Source organism: Fulmarus glacialis, unplaced genomic scaffold (assembly GCF_000690835.1).
Source record: "Fulmarus glacialis isolate BGI_N327 unplaced genomic scaffold, ASM69083v1 scaffold11253, whole genome shotgun sequence".
NCBI classification, from domain to species: domain Eukaryota; kingdom Metazoa; phylum Chordata; class Aves; order Procellariiformes; family Procellariidae; genus Fulmarus; species Fulmarus glacialis.
In genome coordinates this window covers 88-18,620 of record NW_009203579.1, presented here as the reverse complement: position 1 = coordinate 18,620, position 18,533 = coordinate 88, and the positions used below count along the sequence as shown (strand labels likewise).

General features: G+C 38.5%; 1 protein-coding gene across 1 annotated transcript in view; it reads left to right on the top strand.

Annotated features, from left to right (window-relative positions):
• LOC104070425 (transducin-like enhancer protein 1) overlaps positions 1-17,943 on the top strand; it is a gene marked incomplete at its 3' end in the record, with an annotated part of 66,130 nt that extends 48,187 nt beyond the window's left edge. Inside the window, exons 8-14 of the mRNA XM_009574689.1 lie at positions 1,445-1,561; positions 4,677-4,730; positions 6,277-6,429; positions 7,253-7,397; positions 8,120-8,310; positions 9,732-9,808; positions 17,694-17,943. Of these exons, the coding sequence (XP_009572984.1) occupies positions 1,445-1,561; positions 4,677-4,730; positions 6,277-6,429; positions 7,253-7,397; positions 8,120-8,310; positions 9,732-9,808; positions 17,694-17,943 (987 nt within the window). The remainder of the gene's footprint in view (positions 1-1,444; positions 1,562-4,676; positions 4,731-6,276; positions 6,430-7,252; positions 7,398-8,119; positions 8,311-9,731; positions 9,809-17,693) is intronic.
• Positions 17,944-18,533: the final 590 nt, after the last annotated feature.

Below are 18,533 nucleotides of genomic sequence, written 5' to 3'. Positions count from 1 at the left end.
CTATATGCTTTATGTAAGCCCCTTGGCATTTGTTTAGCTTGAATAGTCATGAATAAAAGAGCTTAGAGTTGGCTTTAAAGTGCAGCTTCTGAAGTAGGAAAAAAGAGGATTCAGATTGCCTTATGTACCCTGTTTTGTTCTCCTTCTCCTTGGGACTAAACATTAATGTCTGAGCAAAACTACCGTGGTGTCCTCAGGTTTCAAAGGGGAAGCCATTCAGTGCACAGTTCACTGGCTATTAGTATATGTTTATGTACATTAAGAATAAATATCTCCAGCTCTTGGGTAGATCTAAGTATTTCCTTTAAGGGCTTACACTTATGTTATAGTGTATATGTTGGTATTCCTCTTGTGAGAGATATGTGTGTGCGTGTAGATACGTATTTACTAATATATTTATGTGAGCATATATTTATTTATTTAAGTAAGCATGTACTTGGCTTTTAGGAACTAGACTTACCAGGTCTTTGTGAAAGGAGATTTTTTTCTCAAGTCATTCACTATTGTTCACAGCATTAACACATCACTGAACAAATTGCCCTCTTGCATATGCTAATCCTGCACTTAAAAGAACTCATTGTAACACGTTTTAATGCTTTAGCTGGAATGGAGATGGAGATGGGAATCGCAGGCATGTCAAATTGTCATGTGACTGAAAAATGTCTAAAATGCCTTTCTCTTTGGGTCAACAGTTTGTACTTAGCATAACTTAGCATGAATGAAAGCGGTCCATGTAGTTTGAGGAAAAGATTAGTCTTTGCTTTTGTCTTTTGTGTGTGGTGTTGGCCTCAGTTTTTCAGATCAAGTCTGATTAAACAACACTTTAGCCTTAATTTCACACTAGTAGTGAATGTTATGCTGGAAGTAAAAATATTTGATCTTTGTTTGCAATACATTTGTTGAAGGCATCCAATTGGAGTCTACCACAGCTAACAAATGATTACTGCATAACCTTATTTGGTAAATATTTCTTATTTTAAGAGTTAAAGGCAAGTCGCCATATATCTGTCCATGCCTGCAGGTGTAGACATACCAAAGCCTCGTCTATTTATGATGGTCTAGAAGTGAGCAATCGATCAGATTATATTTAGTATGTGTCTTTTATTATATGGGATCTGTATATTAAATAAATAAATAAATCATTGTTACCTGCTCATGAATAAGCAGCAAGCCTGCTCCTCCTAAACAATAAATTCAGTTGAATTAGTTAAATAGATGGTGACTGACAAGTGAACTAAACTTTGAGCAATGAAAAGCCAGGCTTCTTAGAATGCATGAAGCTGTACATGTTTGCCTGGAGGACTTTGAGTTGAATTAAATGGAATGAAAGACTATGGGGGTATCACATTTCTAAGGCATCTATCACATCCAATTTGAGTTTTTAAGCATATATGAAAGAATCTTGAAAGGAATTTTTGATTGACCTTGTTTTTTGTCTTTACAGAGTAATTCTCTGTTGGTCCCGGACAGTCTGCGAAGCACAGATAAACGCAGGAATGGCCCTGAATATACCAATGACATCAAAAAGAGAAAGGTGGATGATAAGGATTCCAGCCACTATGTAAGCAAATCTGTGTCAAAGAAATGATTAATTTATTTGCACATACTGCACTTTTATGAGGAGTAAAAGAGCTGTGAAGAACAAGGCAATGTGTTTCCTATGGCAGATGTAGTACATGAATATATGTGGCAAAGAGACCGTTATTCATGTTGTGGGAAGAATAGTGACTCAATAGTTCGGGCTATTGTCAAGCAATGCTCCTCAACAGGGAATAATGAGCCAGGAGTAGCTGTTTAGGATTCACAAGAGTTCTGGGACATTTCTCAGAGTTCCAGCAAGAGATCCTTTCTGGACTGCTCTAAAACCTGCAGGTTTGTTTAAAATGGAGGATTTTGTTGATTTGGGGGGGCGGGGTGTTTAGTACATTTTTCTGATACTAGATATTACCATGTTGGGTAATAATTACCATTGCAAATTGCATATGTTATGAGGCTGTACCAACTTACTGAAGTTTGCTTTTCGTTGATATGGCAGTTTCAGCAGAAAGCAAATTGAAATATAAAAAGTTCACAGTTTGTGTTCTGCATTTTTTACTAGCTTGCTTGTTGCTTGGTTTCGAAGAGACACTTCAGTACAACAGTGTGGCATATGTGAACAAGGTTCACATAGGCTTTCAACTTCAAGTCTAAATGCTCAGCCAAATCACAGGATGATACTTGAACAGGCTTTAGAGACTAGGCCTGGTGTGAGAGAGTACTGAAAAGCAGAACTTAAATCTAATAGAAGCTATTATTCTTTGAGATAGCAATAATATGGCAAATTGTCTGGTTTCTATGAATCCAATCACTAATTACTTCCTGGTTACTGAAACCCAAGAGAAAATCAGGTGCCACTTTATTTCCTCAGTATTTGGTAGGGTAATTTCTCTCCGTTTGGACCCAGAATATCTCTGAGCAGCTATTGGATATCCCTGGAGCTACTGACAGTAGATGAGGTTACTTTCCCCTTTCTGCACATTGTGGTGTTGTAGTACTGTTACAGTTTTGCAAGTTGTATTTCCACCACTTTCTAATCTTCTTGTGATTACAGAAGGGTTTGGCAAACCTCTCCATGTTATTCCTTCAACTGTGAGGGTTTGATATTCTATGGGCATTTTTCATTTTAAATATTTGAAGGTTAAGCATTCTTAAGCTAAGTTTGATTTTAAAAAAAAAAAAAAGGAAGAAAAAGCTTGGTTTTCTTGTATTTCTCCTGGAGAGAAATGGGAAGGGTATTATTGCACTGCAGAAGCTGTTTTAATCCACATTCTAATTGTGTGGTTCTGTTTGCTGTTCGCTCAACATGGATTTTACAGATAAAGGCAACATCAAAATAAAGAAATGAGCAAAACAAGGATACTTGAAAGTTCCAAGTTTATTCTAATCTGGAAGCAGATCTTTCTTTTTAAAGGTTCCCCAATTCTGCAAACACAGAGCTGCTGATTTTGAGCTCATTTTAGATGAGGCCCTTGTAGGGACAAGAAAGTACTGGTTTTGTCAGAAGGGAGATAAATGAGTTGTAGGAATTGTTGCTTTTGGAAATAAGATGCAAAATGCAATTTTTTTTTCTTTTTGACTTCTAACCAATTTTCATGTTAGGACCTGTATTGTTTCAGCCTGTGGGTTTGTTAGTGAGCAAAATCTTCTGATATTAATAGTACCTATAGGAGATGCCTTTGAAAGTCCCAGTAAATTTCTATTTCTCAAGATGACAAGGTCAGTGGAGTGCTTGGCAGCTATTTTTGCCCTCCTCAGGGGCAGTATTTCTGGTGAACAAGTGTCCCACCTACTGTGCTCCCACATGCTCAAATGTGTTCTAACCTATTCTTGCCTTCTGGGTGCTTCATACTTTTCAAGAGGTGGCAGATAACCGGGGCTGAAGCTTTCCTGTTCCTTCTCCTTTTGCACCCTTTGGTTGGACAGTTTCCTGAGTGGCAAACAGAGCCACCATTCTGTCTTCAGTGGCACTCTTGGGTCCCTGATAAGCTTGCGGTATTTGTTGGAGCAATATGCAGCTGCTAAAGCAGAAGGGAAGGCTGAAACTACCTGTTGGGGTTTTTTTTGTTTGTTTGTTTGTTTGTTTGTTTGTTTTAATTTATGGCCTGAAGTGAGTGGAAGGAACTGGTGTTTTACTGTCTGTCTGCCAGTGTTAAGTGTGATAGCCCAGACACTTTGAAAGCAAGAGATGGGGGACAGTTTAAGCAATCTTGTATGTCTGATTTGTTTGTCTAGAAACATTTTAACTAAAAGTATTATTATTGGAAATGTCAAACTTGCCCACACGAATATTTTAAGTTTTGTCATTCACTTAATTTTTTTGTTGTTGTTGTTTTTGAGTCAAGACTCATCATCTTGTTGAACCACCGTGGTGCACTGCGGAAATCACTAGACCACTGTGCATCATAGAATGTGTCTACTGAGGCATCCCAGCCCATTTTGGAGATAGGGACCAGGAGGCACTTGAGTAACAGCTATCATGAGGCACTAGGGCAGCTCAGGTGAACGCAGATTTATGTGAAACAGTCAAAATCCAGCTTGACAAGCCACAATAAAACATTTCCGTTTAGGAATGTCAAAGTATTTTGGTTTTGTTAGGCAGAAATGTTGAAATGCCTTGGCATTTCTGAAGCTTTTTCTTCCCCAGAACTTTCCGTTTCAAAACCTTCCTTTCTGGAAAAGGAGAAAAATTGTCCTATCATTTTGAGGAAGTTGATTCATCAAACAAATGCCAAAAAGCTCCAGTTTTCTGAGATCTGTTGGTCTTTAGGTATGCAGAAGCAGTAATTTCCGTAAGATTAACACGTAAGATTAGCATATGAACAGAATGAGTTTATCTTTTAGGAGTAGTGATAACACTGTTTATGATGGTAATAAGGAGGGGTTTTGAACCATCTTGCATTGATGGTGAGACCACCACCTTTCAACTAGTTCTACCTTATTTGGGTTTTATTATTGAAGCAGAAATAAGGTGTCATGTTCCTGTTTTCATTGTTTTCCCTATTGCTAATAAGTTAATGAAAGGCTGTTTGCTTTTTGTTTAGGAAAAACAAAAAATGTCTGAGTAGATGCATAGTCTTTCTCTCTGGGCTCTTCATGTACTAATTGAAATGAACACTATATTTATTTATTTTTAATAGGACAGTGATGGGGACAAGAGTGACGATAACTTGGTTGTAGATGTATCCAATGAGGTAACTTTTTTCATTTTTGTAGTCTTGACGTTTGCCCAAAGGTTAAAGGAAAAGTGCATTTAGATGTTAGAAGAAAAAGAATCCTCTGTATGGATATATCAAAATATTCACAACTTCTCCTTTTTGTTAGTACTGCAGTTACTATCTCTTCCTCTGAGCTTTATCCGGTTGCCCCCTCGGCTTTTCCTTCTGCTGCTTTGTCCAGGTCTGTTCCCTCCGCAGTTACGTTCTGATGCTTCACAGCTGCTCTGTAATGGAGGGGGTTGTGGTGAGATGCAGGTGGAGGGCTGAGGTTTTCAAACCACTGTCTTCAAATGAAAAAGGAAAACAATACCTAACCTTGTATCTAATAGTAGGAATATTATTAAAAGCTTTTTTGGTACCTTAAAAATTACTAGTATTTCAACATCCTACGCTAAAGACAGCATTTTCCAGAAATGTTTGTTTTTTAGAATGAAGTGAGCTGAAGCCAGAATGAAGTCAGTCAGTTCATAAAATTTGCCAGAGGTTGTAGCCACTTTTTTTCTCCAGGGCAGAGATTTGGCAGTGGCATCAAGGTGAAGGGATGGGCCTACCCTTTTCTTCATCTTTTATTTTATACAACAAAGAGATTCAGGAAACCTAAATATGGTAGCGAGGTTCTTCTGCTCTGTGAAAAGCACAGGGAGAGAAGCTGACAGAGAAGAAGTGTCTTCAGCAGCTCCAAGTGCCCAAATGATGTCAGCCAAGTAGAAAAATGGGTATCTAACAAGGGATTTCAGTAATCCTTTCAGAAGCCCTACTTACAATGAAACTGCTCAATAATCAGTCAGTAGATTTGTCAGTCCTCTTGTGAGGGCTGCTTCCTCCCTGCTGCTATTCTCATGAGCCAAAGGAGCATGGAGAACCTGCAGAGCTCTGATGGCCTTGTAGCTTGCTGGGCTGGCTATTTCAGGTTAGAGTAAATGCAGAGTGCGCTTCTGGAAGAGAGAAAGATAATCACCTGAGAGGTGATTTCAGTTTTTCCTGTAGATTTAAGTAGTGAGGCAATTGTAGATGGTATTTAGAAAGAAGTGACAGATATTATGGCATATAAAGCATGTGTCTTTATCTCTTCTTCTGAAGATAGAGATGAGCAAGGTTTGTGTGGCCTAAAAGAGATTATTGAAATGTTTGTTGTCGGTAGCAGTGCGTGGAGAACGTACATGGAAAAAAACAGTGTAAACTTACTGCAGTTACTGTTGGTCTTTCTTGCTCTTACCACATGTTGTGCACACTTGCCTTAGTTTGTACTTAGGTATGCTTAGATTACAATCTCTATGCCTGGAAACAGTTTATGATTACATGTAGTGTAAAATAAAACCAGATTGCTTACTATATGGATTTACTTATATCTCTAAGTTGATGAAGGGATTTCAGCTTTTTTTCTATAGAGATAACAAAATGTCTTGTCATTTGAATTTACTGCTTAAATTCTTACAGTTTTTTTCCCATAGGCTCCTTAGTGGTGTTTGTGTACCAACCCATGACATGGTTCTGTGCTGTTCTTCCCTTCCCATTGTTTTAGGATCCTTCTTCCCCAAGGGCAAGTCCCACTCATTCACCACGTGAAAACGGTATAGATAAAACGCGTCTGCTGAAGAAAGACGCCTCTAGCAGTCCAGCATCTACGGCCTCTTCGGGAAGTTCCACTTCCCTCAAATCCAAAGAAATGAGTCTGGTGGGTAGCAGTCTGTTGTCCAGATAAATGTTCTTCTTTCCTGCAAAGTCTAACTCTTCCTTCTCCTGCAACTACTTGTGGCAGAAAGTACATGACTTCAGACATTTGAAGCTGAAGTAGACTACTGTTTTTCCAGACCTTTATAGTATTATTCAGCTTTCCTGCTCAGCAATATTTTCTGCTTCTTTTAGATTTCTTGTATTTCCTACATTTCTGTCAAATGAGTTATAAATTTATTACAAAGTGCAAGAGTCGCTTAAGCATTGTTTATTTTTTCTTGAGCAATAGCTTATGGTTTAACATAGTGTGTATATAGTCACTAAGAAGTTCCCCAGGCTTTTGTTAAACTCTTCTAAATAAGCTGTTACTCTTTGAAAACTTTTCCTGCAGTATCACTAAGAATTTGATCGGTTTCTCTGTAGCTTTTGTGTCACAATTTTTTGATACTATCGACTATGGTGATATTTTGGTTTTGTACTTAGATAATAATAATAGAGACAGTAATGATTTCAAGCTAAAATAATTTGGTGATGCATCCTGTATTGTCCTGAAAAACAATTAGCTCAGGCATTTTTTTTTTCCATGCCAATGGAAGAGGGAAAAATAACTTTCTGTGTTTCTTTTCTTATTTTACTTTTGGCGGCAATCAAAAAGGTCAGCATTTCTCTCTCACAAGTTAATGTTGTCGGCATTGGGTGGATTTATGAAAATTGGCTGAGGGACTAGGTAGTAGATGCCCAGCATCCCAGCTGCTGTTGTGATAAATTGTATAATAACACCTGGATTAAAAATAATACTCATTTAATTTGTTTAATGATACCAGCATGAAAAAGCCAGCACGCCTGTTCTGAAATCCAGCACACCAACTCCTCGAAGTGATGTGCCAACCCCAGGCACGAGTGCAACTCCAGGACTTCGTCCAGGCCTTGGCAAGCCTCCAACAATGGACCCTCTGGTTAACCAAGCTGGTAATGCATTAGCTCACGTGTTTTTATGGTTCCAAAATTAATCTTTTTTTACGTATGTAGTTCTGTGTGAATGTTAACTGAATGTATTGCTTTGTTCTTGATATCAGGAGAGGGCTTGATGAGAAGCAGATGTTTGGATTATCAAGAGTTTGAATATCTTTCTATCTCTTATCCTTCTTTGTTTACTCTTGTCTTTATCTTTTTTGCAAATAATCCAGAGACTGAATGCAACATAAAAAGACCTCTCCAAAGTTTCTGGTACTTATTCTGAATGCAGTCTCTTCTCCAGCTCTTTGTCTGAGTCTACCAATATTTGCTGCAGTGTAAATCTTGACAAATGCAAGGGGAAGTTTACTTTTGCTATTCAGGGTGGTACAGCACAGTTGCTTCAGACATGAGCTGTGTAAACCATGTCTGTCAGCTTTACTGCTTAATTTGGCAAAGGAGAGATTAATGTAAACAGGGAAATATTACAGAAATGGAAATAGGTAATGCTAGAAGAGATTGTAAGAAGTAATCAGCAAGTTCACACTTCAGTAGATCTTATTTACACTGAGTGAAAAGAGGTGGTGGTACTGATAAATTATGGCAATGTTTCTTGGCAGTGTGCGTATGTGAGAGGGGAACACAGGTAGGAGGTATTGGAGGGGGAAAAAAAGGCTGTTTTCTTCCCTGTATGCAGGAATATATAAATAAAACTACTTGATTTCATTATTCCATAGCTGCAGGTTTGCGGACACCGTTGGCAGTACCAGGACCATACCCTGCTCCATTTGGAATGGTACCTCATGCTGGCATGAACGGAGAGTTAACCAGTCCAGGGGCAGCCTATGCCAGTCTGCACAATATGTCACCCCAGATGAGTGCTGCTGCTGCTGCAGCTGCTGTGGTTGCCTATGGAAGATCTCCTATGGTAGGCCATACGTTGCATGCAATCTCAGTCCTGTGAGTTGTGGTTCACTGAGAAGAGCTACATGCTTCATTTAGCACTGTCGAATTCCCAAGTTATAACAGCGCCAGAGACTTGACAGCTTCACTGTGTGTTTCACTTTGCTGCGTGGCTGGAGAAACAAATTTGCACCTTGAAAACAAAGAATCTCGGCGTATTTATGTATGTTGCCTATTTTCTTCACCTCCGTCAGTGCTTTGACAGATTAATAAATGCCAAAAAATTATTTTATGCTTTAAATGAAAAGGTAGTTTTGTTGTATCTACAAAGTATTTCATTGGTGCTGTGGACATCTGCTTCTGAACCAGATTTGTGTTCCATACAGACATACCAAATTAATCTTGAAGCATGTAGAAGTCTTTTTATCTGTATCTCTGTCCTTATATTTTGTTTTTTTGTGGAAATCAACATGAGAAATTGGTCAGTACATATCTTGGAGCTCTGTGATAAGGCGTGCTAAGAATAGTTGTTGTTGTGGGGGTAGTAAGTAAATGGAGCATAGCACTTATAGCTGCTGTTGAGCAGAATAACCTGGGGGCCTGATTCTGCAAACATGAGCTTCATGGCAGCTTTGTGCATAGACAAACTTACCTACTTGTAAATTTGCAAGATTCGACTTAAGCTTGTCATTTTCTCATTATTGTAGATATGGCTACTTTTTTCAAACTGGTGAACAGGGCTTTTATGTGGAAATGTGGAAATTTTAAATAGCATATGTGCTCCTTAAAGCAATGAGAATTTTAAATCAGGTGTGGTGTTCAGAAGAAAAACTAAGTCTGTTTGGTCCAGAATTTCTGTTTGGATTGTTTGATGTACATATTTATTCAGGATATAAAAGTTCAGTGGAACTGCAGTATGTAAAGAGAGCGTAGTGTCTTTAAGCTGTAGACTTACAGCTTTGTCTGCGCCCTGCGGCGTAGCTCTGTGAGAGATCTCTCAGCTGATGTGCCCACACAGCGCAGTGTGGAGCCGGGCAGAGGTTCTAGCTGGGGACTGAAGCTGCTGTCCAGCACGGCGCTAGCTGTCGCAGAGCTAAAGGGCGCTGGCATGGCTATATGCCGACACACCACAGACTCTAATTCCAGGGCTAGCTCTGTGCTAACGCTCAGTGGTGTGAATGCATGATATACACGCATTTGTGTTATGCTCAGTGGTGTGAATGCATGATATACATTATTGGTTTTCTATTCGCATATGAAAACTTCTAGCAGAAGCATGCCTAGGGAAAACATCTTGTTTTTCCCGCTAGGGAGGGACATGCACTTATCTAATACTGTGGGTAAAAGCCACGTTTTGGTTAAACACGTAATATCTTGGGGTGAAGGAAAGGGGCTTTGCTGAGTGAGAAATTGCAAGTGTGAGATTAATTCATTTTTCATTGTCAGGTTGGGTTTGATCCTCCTCCTCACATGAGAGTACCTGGAATCCCTCCAAATCTAGCAGGGATTCCTGGGGGAAAACCGTAAGTAACTTTTAACATTTTGGTAACATCTGCAATATCGAGAGAGAATAAAGTTATCTTGTGTCAGTGAACAAGAATTCCAAAGGGGGTAGTGTCTGGTTGTTCCCAAGAGATTGTTTTAAAGTTCTCCTGGTAAGAGGTGTAGCATATAAATTCTCAAATGGTGGTTGTCATATCCCAAATCAGGTGTGCATATACCTATTTCCAAGGAGAAGCTGTTGAAGGTATACTTTAAGGTTTTTTTATTTCCTCCTTTCTGGGGAAGTTAAGGGAACTATAAACTGGTAGACAGTGGTAAAATGTGTAAGACAAAAACATATTGAAACTAAACTTCATACTATGCTGAGCATAAATGTGTAGTGCAAACTCACAAACTCCTTGTCTGGCACCTGTTTTATCAGGCATGAGAGTCTGCAACCGTTGATCACGGTGGGTATCTGAAGCAGTTATTTTAGCAATTGATGCACACCTTGTATAATGGAGCAACCTCTTTAGAACTTTTGTGTAAGTGTGCAGCTGGAGAGCAAAAGGATGATGAAGCATTTGTGCAGCAGGTGGTGCATAGATGTAGGGTAACTTTCACAACAGGTTCTTTTTATTTAAAAGTTTTAATTATTGATGAAGTGGTGGTCAAATAAAATACTTCTGTGATGCTGTGGCTTATTGATGTTACGATAAGATAAATTCATCAACACAGCATACATCAAATTTTTCAGTAATTTGGTTTTGGTAGACTGTTGAGACTGAGCTTATCCATGTGCAGAAGAGTCATGAACATGTATGACCTCTTTAAAAATGTGATTATTTTTAAAGTATTTCTGGACAATTAGTCTATGCAGGTACAAACAAAGCATAGACTGCAAACTTAACTAATCTGTTTTCTCAGAGAGAGTGGGGCAGAGAGAATTATAACAGGTTTTTCAACACACTGTTAAAACCTGTTCTTTGTCCCTTCACACTTGGCATTCAGTCCTGTCTTCTCTTTCAACAGAAAGTTGCAGTTAGGGTAGTTTCTCTCTATCTAGGTACTTACATAATTTTGAAACTCACTTAACATTTTGCACTTCTATGCTGGGTGTTCCTGTAATGTACTGTCTTCTTTACCAATCTATCATGGTTTAATTTTTCCTTTTGCAGCTTCAGGAAAAATTCAGAAACTATTACTTTCGCGATACTGTCTAAGTTATAAGACACACTGTGGTGAAAGCTATATACACACATATTTCTGTTTGCCTTCATTTTGAACTCCTGTTAATAGCTAGTGATATGTTGTAATGTCAATCATGCAAACATCCTTAAAAGTACACCAGATTACAGGCCAAAAAGTGTGTATTTTCTTCTACTCTTTTTCCATAACAGTACGAAAGCAGCAGACTTAGATTAGGAAAGCCATCCTGAATGTGTGTTCATTGTTATCCACCACGCTTCTGAGAACAGACTTAGCTATCTGTTGGCAGTGTGAGAAACCTGTTAAATCTTGGACTTACTTAAAGAAAAGCTGGTGGTGTGTTGACAAGGTTACTGAAGTGAGGGCTCAGTAAGTTGGTGTTATGTATCAGATGGTGATGTGTTTAAATTTAGTATAGTAAGGAGCGGGCTTTGTTCTCAAAACATTCTTTTATTAAGGGTCAGACTCATTCTTGCTGACTTTAGTAGAATTTGGCACACTTACATAAAATATTTTTGGAGATTGCATAATCCAGTGGCTGTAAATTTTTACTTTTAAACAAGTATATTCATAAGCTTTCAATTACTTATTCCATTAGTAACGCCTGGCAATATTTTATATTATAAGCTATGAAAACCTATTTTTGTTCAGTCAGAAATTTTCTGTGGCTGAGCTCTAGTTGCACTATTCAAGGCACAAAAGCAGTGCATGTATGCTGCTATACTTTGTATCCTGGTATTTCATAGCTAAATTACAGTCTGTGTGGGGTTTGGGGTTTTTTTTTAAATCTTTTTATTTAGTGTTTTCAGCACTTTATTCACACTGCTTCGTAGATCACCTACTTCGATACACACTCCCTACTCTCCACTTGATTTGATGTGTTCTGTAATGGTTTTTTTGTGGGTCGTGTTACTTGCACTGAGTCAGTCATTTCCTCTAAAGTGACTTCTTTGCCTATCTTTTTTGTAAGTGAGGCAAACCTAAAATTCCATAAACTGATCTGTTATCTTTCCATTGACAGCTTTAGAACAATCTCTTATTTTAATCTTGATTGGCTGCAGCTAGCTAGATACCATCTGCTACCTGCAGCATCTTAGAGTATCTCTTACTTACATTAGGGAAGTCTCCTATATTTTCCATACAAAATACCTGGGTTATATAATCATGCAAACTAGTGGAATAGTCTTCATTTTCAAAATCTGCCTTTTCCTGGAGTTCATTTAAGGTGCCACATTGAATTTGTTTTATAAGATGTGGAATTTTAGTCTGAGTCTTGTTGCAAGTGGTACAGAGAATTTTCAAATTGAACTATTGAATTCCCAGCCATATGTGTATGCTCACAGCTGCACTTTTTTATCAATGGTTATGCTGGGACTGTTTTTTTCACCCAGTTCTGCTTCCAAGAGAAAATGAAGTTCCTTTCTTTCCAAAGGAATGACATTTCTGGTAGCACCCAGTTTTTTTTAATCCTTGTGTATTCTGAGATCTGGTAATGACTAGCTTGTTAGAAAAATTAGTAGCCTCTTTAGAACGCACTCCTACTTGCCTATCTGCTTTTATCAAGGGTCTGTTGTCTGGGAAGCTTGCCTTGTTTTGTAACCTGATTAAGTGTTTTTTCTTTCCAGATTGCCTTCAGCGATCACCTAATCAATAATTGTCTTAGGTTGGGGGTGGGAAATCAGTACTAGTTTTGGACATGGACATGTAGTGTCTAAGTCTTGCACTCTGTCGTTTTGATATATTTAACTATGCCCTGGACTATAAGTTCTTGGTGTGTTGCTGTAATCATGTTTTTTGCTAGCCTTTCTCGCAAGGTATCTATGTAGCTTCTAGTCTTCTATAGCTGCTAAGTTAATGTTCTTGTGGATTTCTCCTTGATGTGAACCACAGCTTCTAATAGTTGGATTGTGCACTGAACACAGATTTTCAAGCTCAGTGGTAAGATTTATGTCCACAGTATTGCTTCCCTGGTGTCTAAAATTGTGAATTAATGGTAGCATTGAGGACAAAGGTATTTCTCAGTATTTTTTTCAAATGTGGCTTTAATTGAAGCATGAGGTGTTACATGCAGACACCAGAAAAAGTTGAAAATACACGTTTCTCATTTTAGTAGGAAAGGGAAATTTCCTATGACAAATTTAACTCTTTCAACTTCTAGTTTTAAGCTGACTTTTCTTTGTGTTTTTGGAAAGGAATAATATACTGTTCTGGAATTGCTCAAGGCAAAAATTAGAAAGATTTCAATTCTCCTGATCTTCACACTTGTTCAGTGAATGTACAATGAGGAATATTTTAAAGGAAGGCTAATTTTATTATATTCTAGAATAACATATTGTTTTTCCCCCCCTTGTATCTCTGGATAGAATTATTTGATGACATGTATGGAGTTAAAGATTTTGTTATTTCTGTACAAATATCTTTATCCTTATTTCTTGGTATTTTGTCCTGTATAATGAAACACCATACTCAGATATTCACTGTTTGTTGTGATAACTACAAATAAAAATAAGCTGGAGTACAAAGAAGAGCTGAAAGTAAAATGCAGTCATCATAGAAGGAACTGTCTGCTTTTGTGTTTTGTAGTTGGGGTATTTTTATGCTAGTTAAGGAACTCTGAATTAGAGGGATGAAGTGGAAGCTTTTTTTTTTAGGCATGGTACGTTAAGTAGCCAGGAATTGCACACGTTATATCGATCTGAATACTTAAGAGTAGCTGGCAGTTAAGTAGTTTAGTTGATTTGCCATGTTCTTGAGCAGTGAATTAATTATTCTGAACTCTTCTCAGCATGTTAGATGATACTTACTTCTTATATACTTATCTGATACTTATTTGGAAATTGGAGGGCCATAATTACCAGATTTAAGCTGAGAAACCGGGTTGTATTAGTATCACCAGCTGTGTTGTAATGTGTAGGAACTCTGCAGGTTCTCAGTGCTGCTTTGACACAGATGAGGAGAAGTCTTCGGACGCAATAGATCAGAAGACTATTTTGTTATTCAGAAAGCATATAATCATAAGTGACAGTATACTGTTTCTCAGAACTCCTCCCTAAATAAAAAGCATGCAAGTTTGTCTTGTAATGGTTCTTTTCATAATATACAATTAATTATAAGTGTATATTTACATATTAATTTATATGTACTTAGCTTGTTTTATGTTAAATTGTAATTGCATTGTATAAGAACTTTTTCTTGGTTTGCTGTGGTTGTTAGCCCAACATGAGGAAGGGCTATCTTAATGCTAACAGTCATTTGACCAAAGATGAATAATCATGGAACCCAGTCATTTCGTAGAGGCAGAATGCTGTGAATGAGACAGAAATCTGTGATCATTGTGAAGTTGAACAGCAGTTTCTGGCATACACTGTCAGTTCTAAAAGATCATCATAAAAAGATAAAAGTGCACATTACATTTTTGCAGTGTTATGGAATTCAGATGTCAATAGCAATTTGTTGAGGAGAAAGATGAGTGGGCAAGGGGTGCCTGTCAAGAAATACCTTGAGCTTTAGAGAACTCAAGAATTTACCAGATTTTACTGTTGACTCTTCTAAGGTTATCAACCAAAATGCGTGTCAGTTTTGAGAATTCAGGCCGTGAATATACCTAGTGCATGAAAAATTGAGTCATTTCTTGATCATATGTAAGTACACCTACAGCTTTGTAGGTGTAGCAGTGGAAGAACAGTCCTCCCCAGAAGCAGCAGAGTAGGCCCTCTGTCATGGTGACCTGATGGAGAGGTAGCTGAGGACAACAGTGACTGAGCTGCAAATAGTCATTTACACTGCTGTCTCCAGTACTGTTGTTCTTCTGGAGACAGAAGCTTTCCTTGCCTAGGGAGTGTCAGTCCTGCAAATGATGCAAGTTTTTTCAAAGTAAAAGGTATGTGTAACGAAAAGTTATGCCATAATACCTAGTAGATAAAAGTTACTAGACCACATAAGTATGCCGACAGTGGTGACGTTACCATGACATGCCAGACATCTTCGAGCAAACAGGAACATTTACTTTTTTGTGTGCTTGTCTTGCTGGGGGCAGAGGGACTTGGCAATGTGTAGCCATTTCTTTACACAGTGGATTGCTGATAACTTGCACTGTAGAAAAAGCTGTCTTGGCTTGTAAGAAACTATCACTGGTCTATTTGTTAGGCCCTCAAACTCACTCATCCTTAGTCCTGACCAACCAGTCTTGGAAGCAAATGCCTGCTCATAGTGGTAAAAAAGAGATACTACTCTTATGATCTATATAACCGCACTTTAAACACGGGCATACTGGTAAAATTCTACATGATTAAAAGTACACTGGGTAAGTCTCTGGCGTTTGAGAGCAGAAGAATCATCTTAATTCTACAGTATGCATAAAGCAATTGAAAAATGTTCCTACCTTCCTCCTACCCCATCTCAGCAAGAACTGAGAAGCTGTGTGTATGCACAGAAACACCAATTATTTAGGTATTTTAAATTGAACAGAACATTTACGCTGTAACCTTCCGTTAAAAAAAAAAAAATCATGTACAAGTGGATTATTCATCTGCAACGTGCTGGAAAAAAATGGCTTAATACTTGCTTAATTGTTTTTCTTCTGTCCATGATAAAAGCAAGGGCAGGCTGAGACTTCAAAGTTGTGCAGTTCTGTAGATTCTGCAACTGACTTTGATCTGGAGCCCAGGATAGGGCCCAGCTTTTCAGCCTCTTAAGTGCTATGACTTTTTAGTTGGATTCTGTACCTGAACCTGAGCAGTTGTTCAGCCTCGAGCAGTCTTTTTGCCACTCCTCTTCTGCTCCCTCTCCCATCCTGCGTCTCATCTGTTTAGTACATAACTACTTTGGGACAGTCCTGTCTCTACTCTTCTTCACAGAAATGATACAGATTTCTAGTTAAGCCTTTATCATTACTGTAATTCTTCATACAAAATAAGAGAAAGGATCCCATGGGAAGAAATGCATTTGATATGCTGTGCATCTTGTATACATGTAAGCGAATGAACTTTGCACTTTCTTTCTTATCTTGCATTTCCCATTCCTGACATTTCTATGACAAAAAAGATCTGTCATCTTTTGCACTTGCTAATCCTCCATTTCTGTGTATTCTCTGAGCAGGCTTTCAATCACATGTCCAACCATGAAACATGAATGAGGTGCAGAAATTGCATGTGTATGCACTATTAATTTCTTCTTTGTTTCATAGCAGTTACTGTTAACCAGTTTTTATCCTTCCCTTCTGAGAAAACTGTGGTACTGCATGGGGTGACTGTTTCCACTGTTACCTTCTGTATGGAAGAACTGCAGAGTTCTTTCACCTCTCCACTTCTCACTTTTTTTAAAGGAATATCTTCTGCTCTGCTCCTGGGCATATTAATTTGCTTTGTGATGTGTGTTACGGGTCCAGGCATCTTGCTTGTTCCTTCCTTTCAAACTGTGCAATACTTGGAAACATGCAATAAAATACTTAGAAAATACTAGCTCAGAGCTCAGAACAGAAGATTAAATTGAATTATCTATTGTTGGGTCCTTGGAATAGGGATGTAATACTAATACTTGAGGGATGCAATACACTAATACTTCAGTGACTCAAGATTTCTGAGGAAGAAGGTACATTTGGAAAAGAGGTATCACTAGGGAGACAGTAGCTCATTATTAAAAAAAAAAAAGGATACTCATATCTCACCATTTTTTATCCACTTTGGCCTCTGGAAGAATGCTGTTAATGTAACAGTAGCATCAAAAAGGTGAGCTATGGATGTGCTTAAAACAGAAGAAGCAAAAAAGGAGCTCACCAGTATAACAAAAAGCAGCCTTTTGCAGTAGTATTTTCATTATTATTTAAAACAAACAAACAAAGAAAACCCCCAGCACCTGAATCCTGTATTAGCTGCTATTTGTGCCATGGTCCTTGAGTAGAGCTACTTTAAACATGAAGAAATAATTTTGTGTACTTTCCCCAAGGAGGGATGTTTTTGTTCAGTGCTGGGATTCACTTCCTCAACCTTCAGTTTCCATGTACTTGAAATCATGCACTGAATACAAATAAAAGGTGTTACAGAAGTGCCAAAACTACCTGGGAAACTGAGCCTTTCAGCTTTTCCAAAATACTTACTGAAGAAAACATAATTATGAGAAGATGGTATCAGCTTTGTCATGAAAGGTGTGTGCAACCACTCTGCATGTTTCTATTTTCTGTTTAAAGCAGTTACCTGCTGGAAAGAGAGGCATGTGAGCACAACTGGTGCTGATATTAAAGATGAGATGCAGAAACGGAGCAAAAATTGAACTTTGGCTAGTGCTACTGCAAGGCAACAGGTGCAAGCCTCATGGAAGAAGGCTGAAAGAGTAGTGCCTGGTGAGGCATTGCTGCTGCAGGACTTGTGCTGAGACTTGGAACTGCTGGCTAGAAACCATGGGCTGAAAGATCTTTTGATTATCCAGGTGGCTGAGGGTTAGCAGCCATGACCTTGGGCCGTAAAGTTAGGAGTAGAATTTAACGTGCTTCCCCTCTGCACAAATACTTTAGGTGAGGCAAGGTGAAAATATCCATTGTGAATCCTTGTCTCCCTCTGAGGTTTCACGTGCCTGTATTACTTGGCACTGGTAGCTCTGATTTTCATGAGAAAAAGATTGGCAAAGAAATAAAATTAAAAAATACTGTGTTTTTCTTGCGTTATAGCACTGTAACTGGCTGATTTTTTTTTTGTCTTCTCTCTTCTTTCCTTTCCCCGAAAGAGCCTACTCCTTTCACGTTACTGCAGATGGCCAGATGCAGCCGGTTCCATTCCCTCCGGATGCCCTCATCGGTCCAGGAATCCCTCGCCATGCCCGTCAGATCAACACTCTGAACCACGGAGAAGTTGTGTGTGCAGTTACCATCAGCAACCCCACAAGACACGTGTACACGGGTGGGAAGGGGTGCGTCAAAGTCTGGGACATTAGCCACCCTGGCAACAAGAGCCCTGTCTCTCAGCTGGACTGCCTGGTAAGTGAACAGGAACTTGTGCACAAGGGTAGCTTCTCCTTGGAGACTCAATACGGAAATAGCTGTCCTTGTCTGGATTTTGTTCATATTACAAGGAAATAGCAGGCAGTTCTGTTTCCTGCTTTACATATTTAGCTGTCTTTGTTTTAACACATAACAGGTGAAGTTATAGAGAAGAGTGCTGGTTTGTTTGGAGATAAATATCATCAGTAAGGGTCAAATAACAGATTAGATAAGTTTTCTGAGTTGAAGGTGCACCTGATTTTTTTTTTCCTCTTTTTTTTTTCTTTTTTTCCTTCTAGTCATGCTGATGATTTTTGTGCATGAGTTTAAAAGGAATGTAGCCGGCTTATGCAGGGCTGCACAGAACTTCCTAGGTGTTTCACTCACACCAGGAGAGGCAACCTCTTTTTTTGTAAGAGAGTAGGAACCACATAATGAAAAAAATGTGACAAGGTACCAAGGTCACTTTAAGTCTCGGTATGCTTTTATTGGCGATCCCCAAATTATACATTTTGGTTGCTTGTATTTACATCCACAGGGTACAAAAGGGACTGAGTGTGGTAGTATAAGTAGCTGAAAAGCTAACT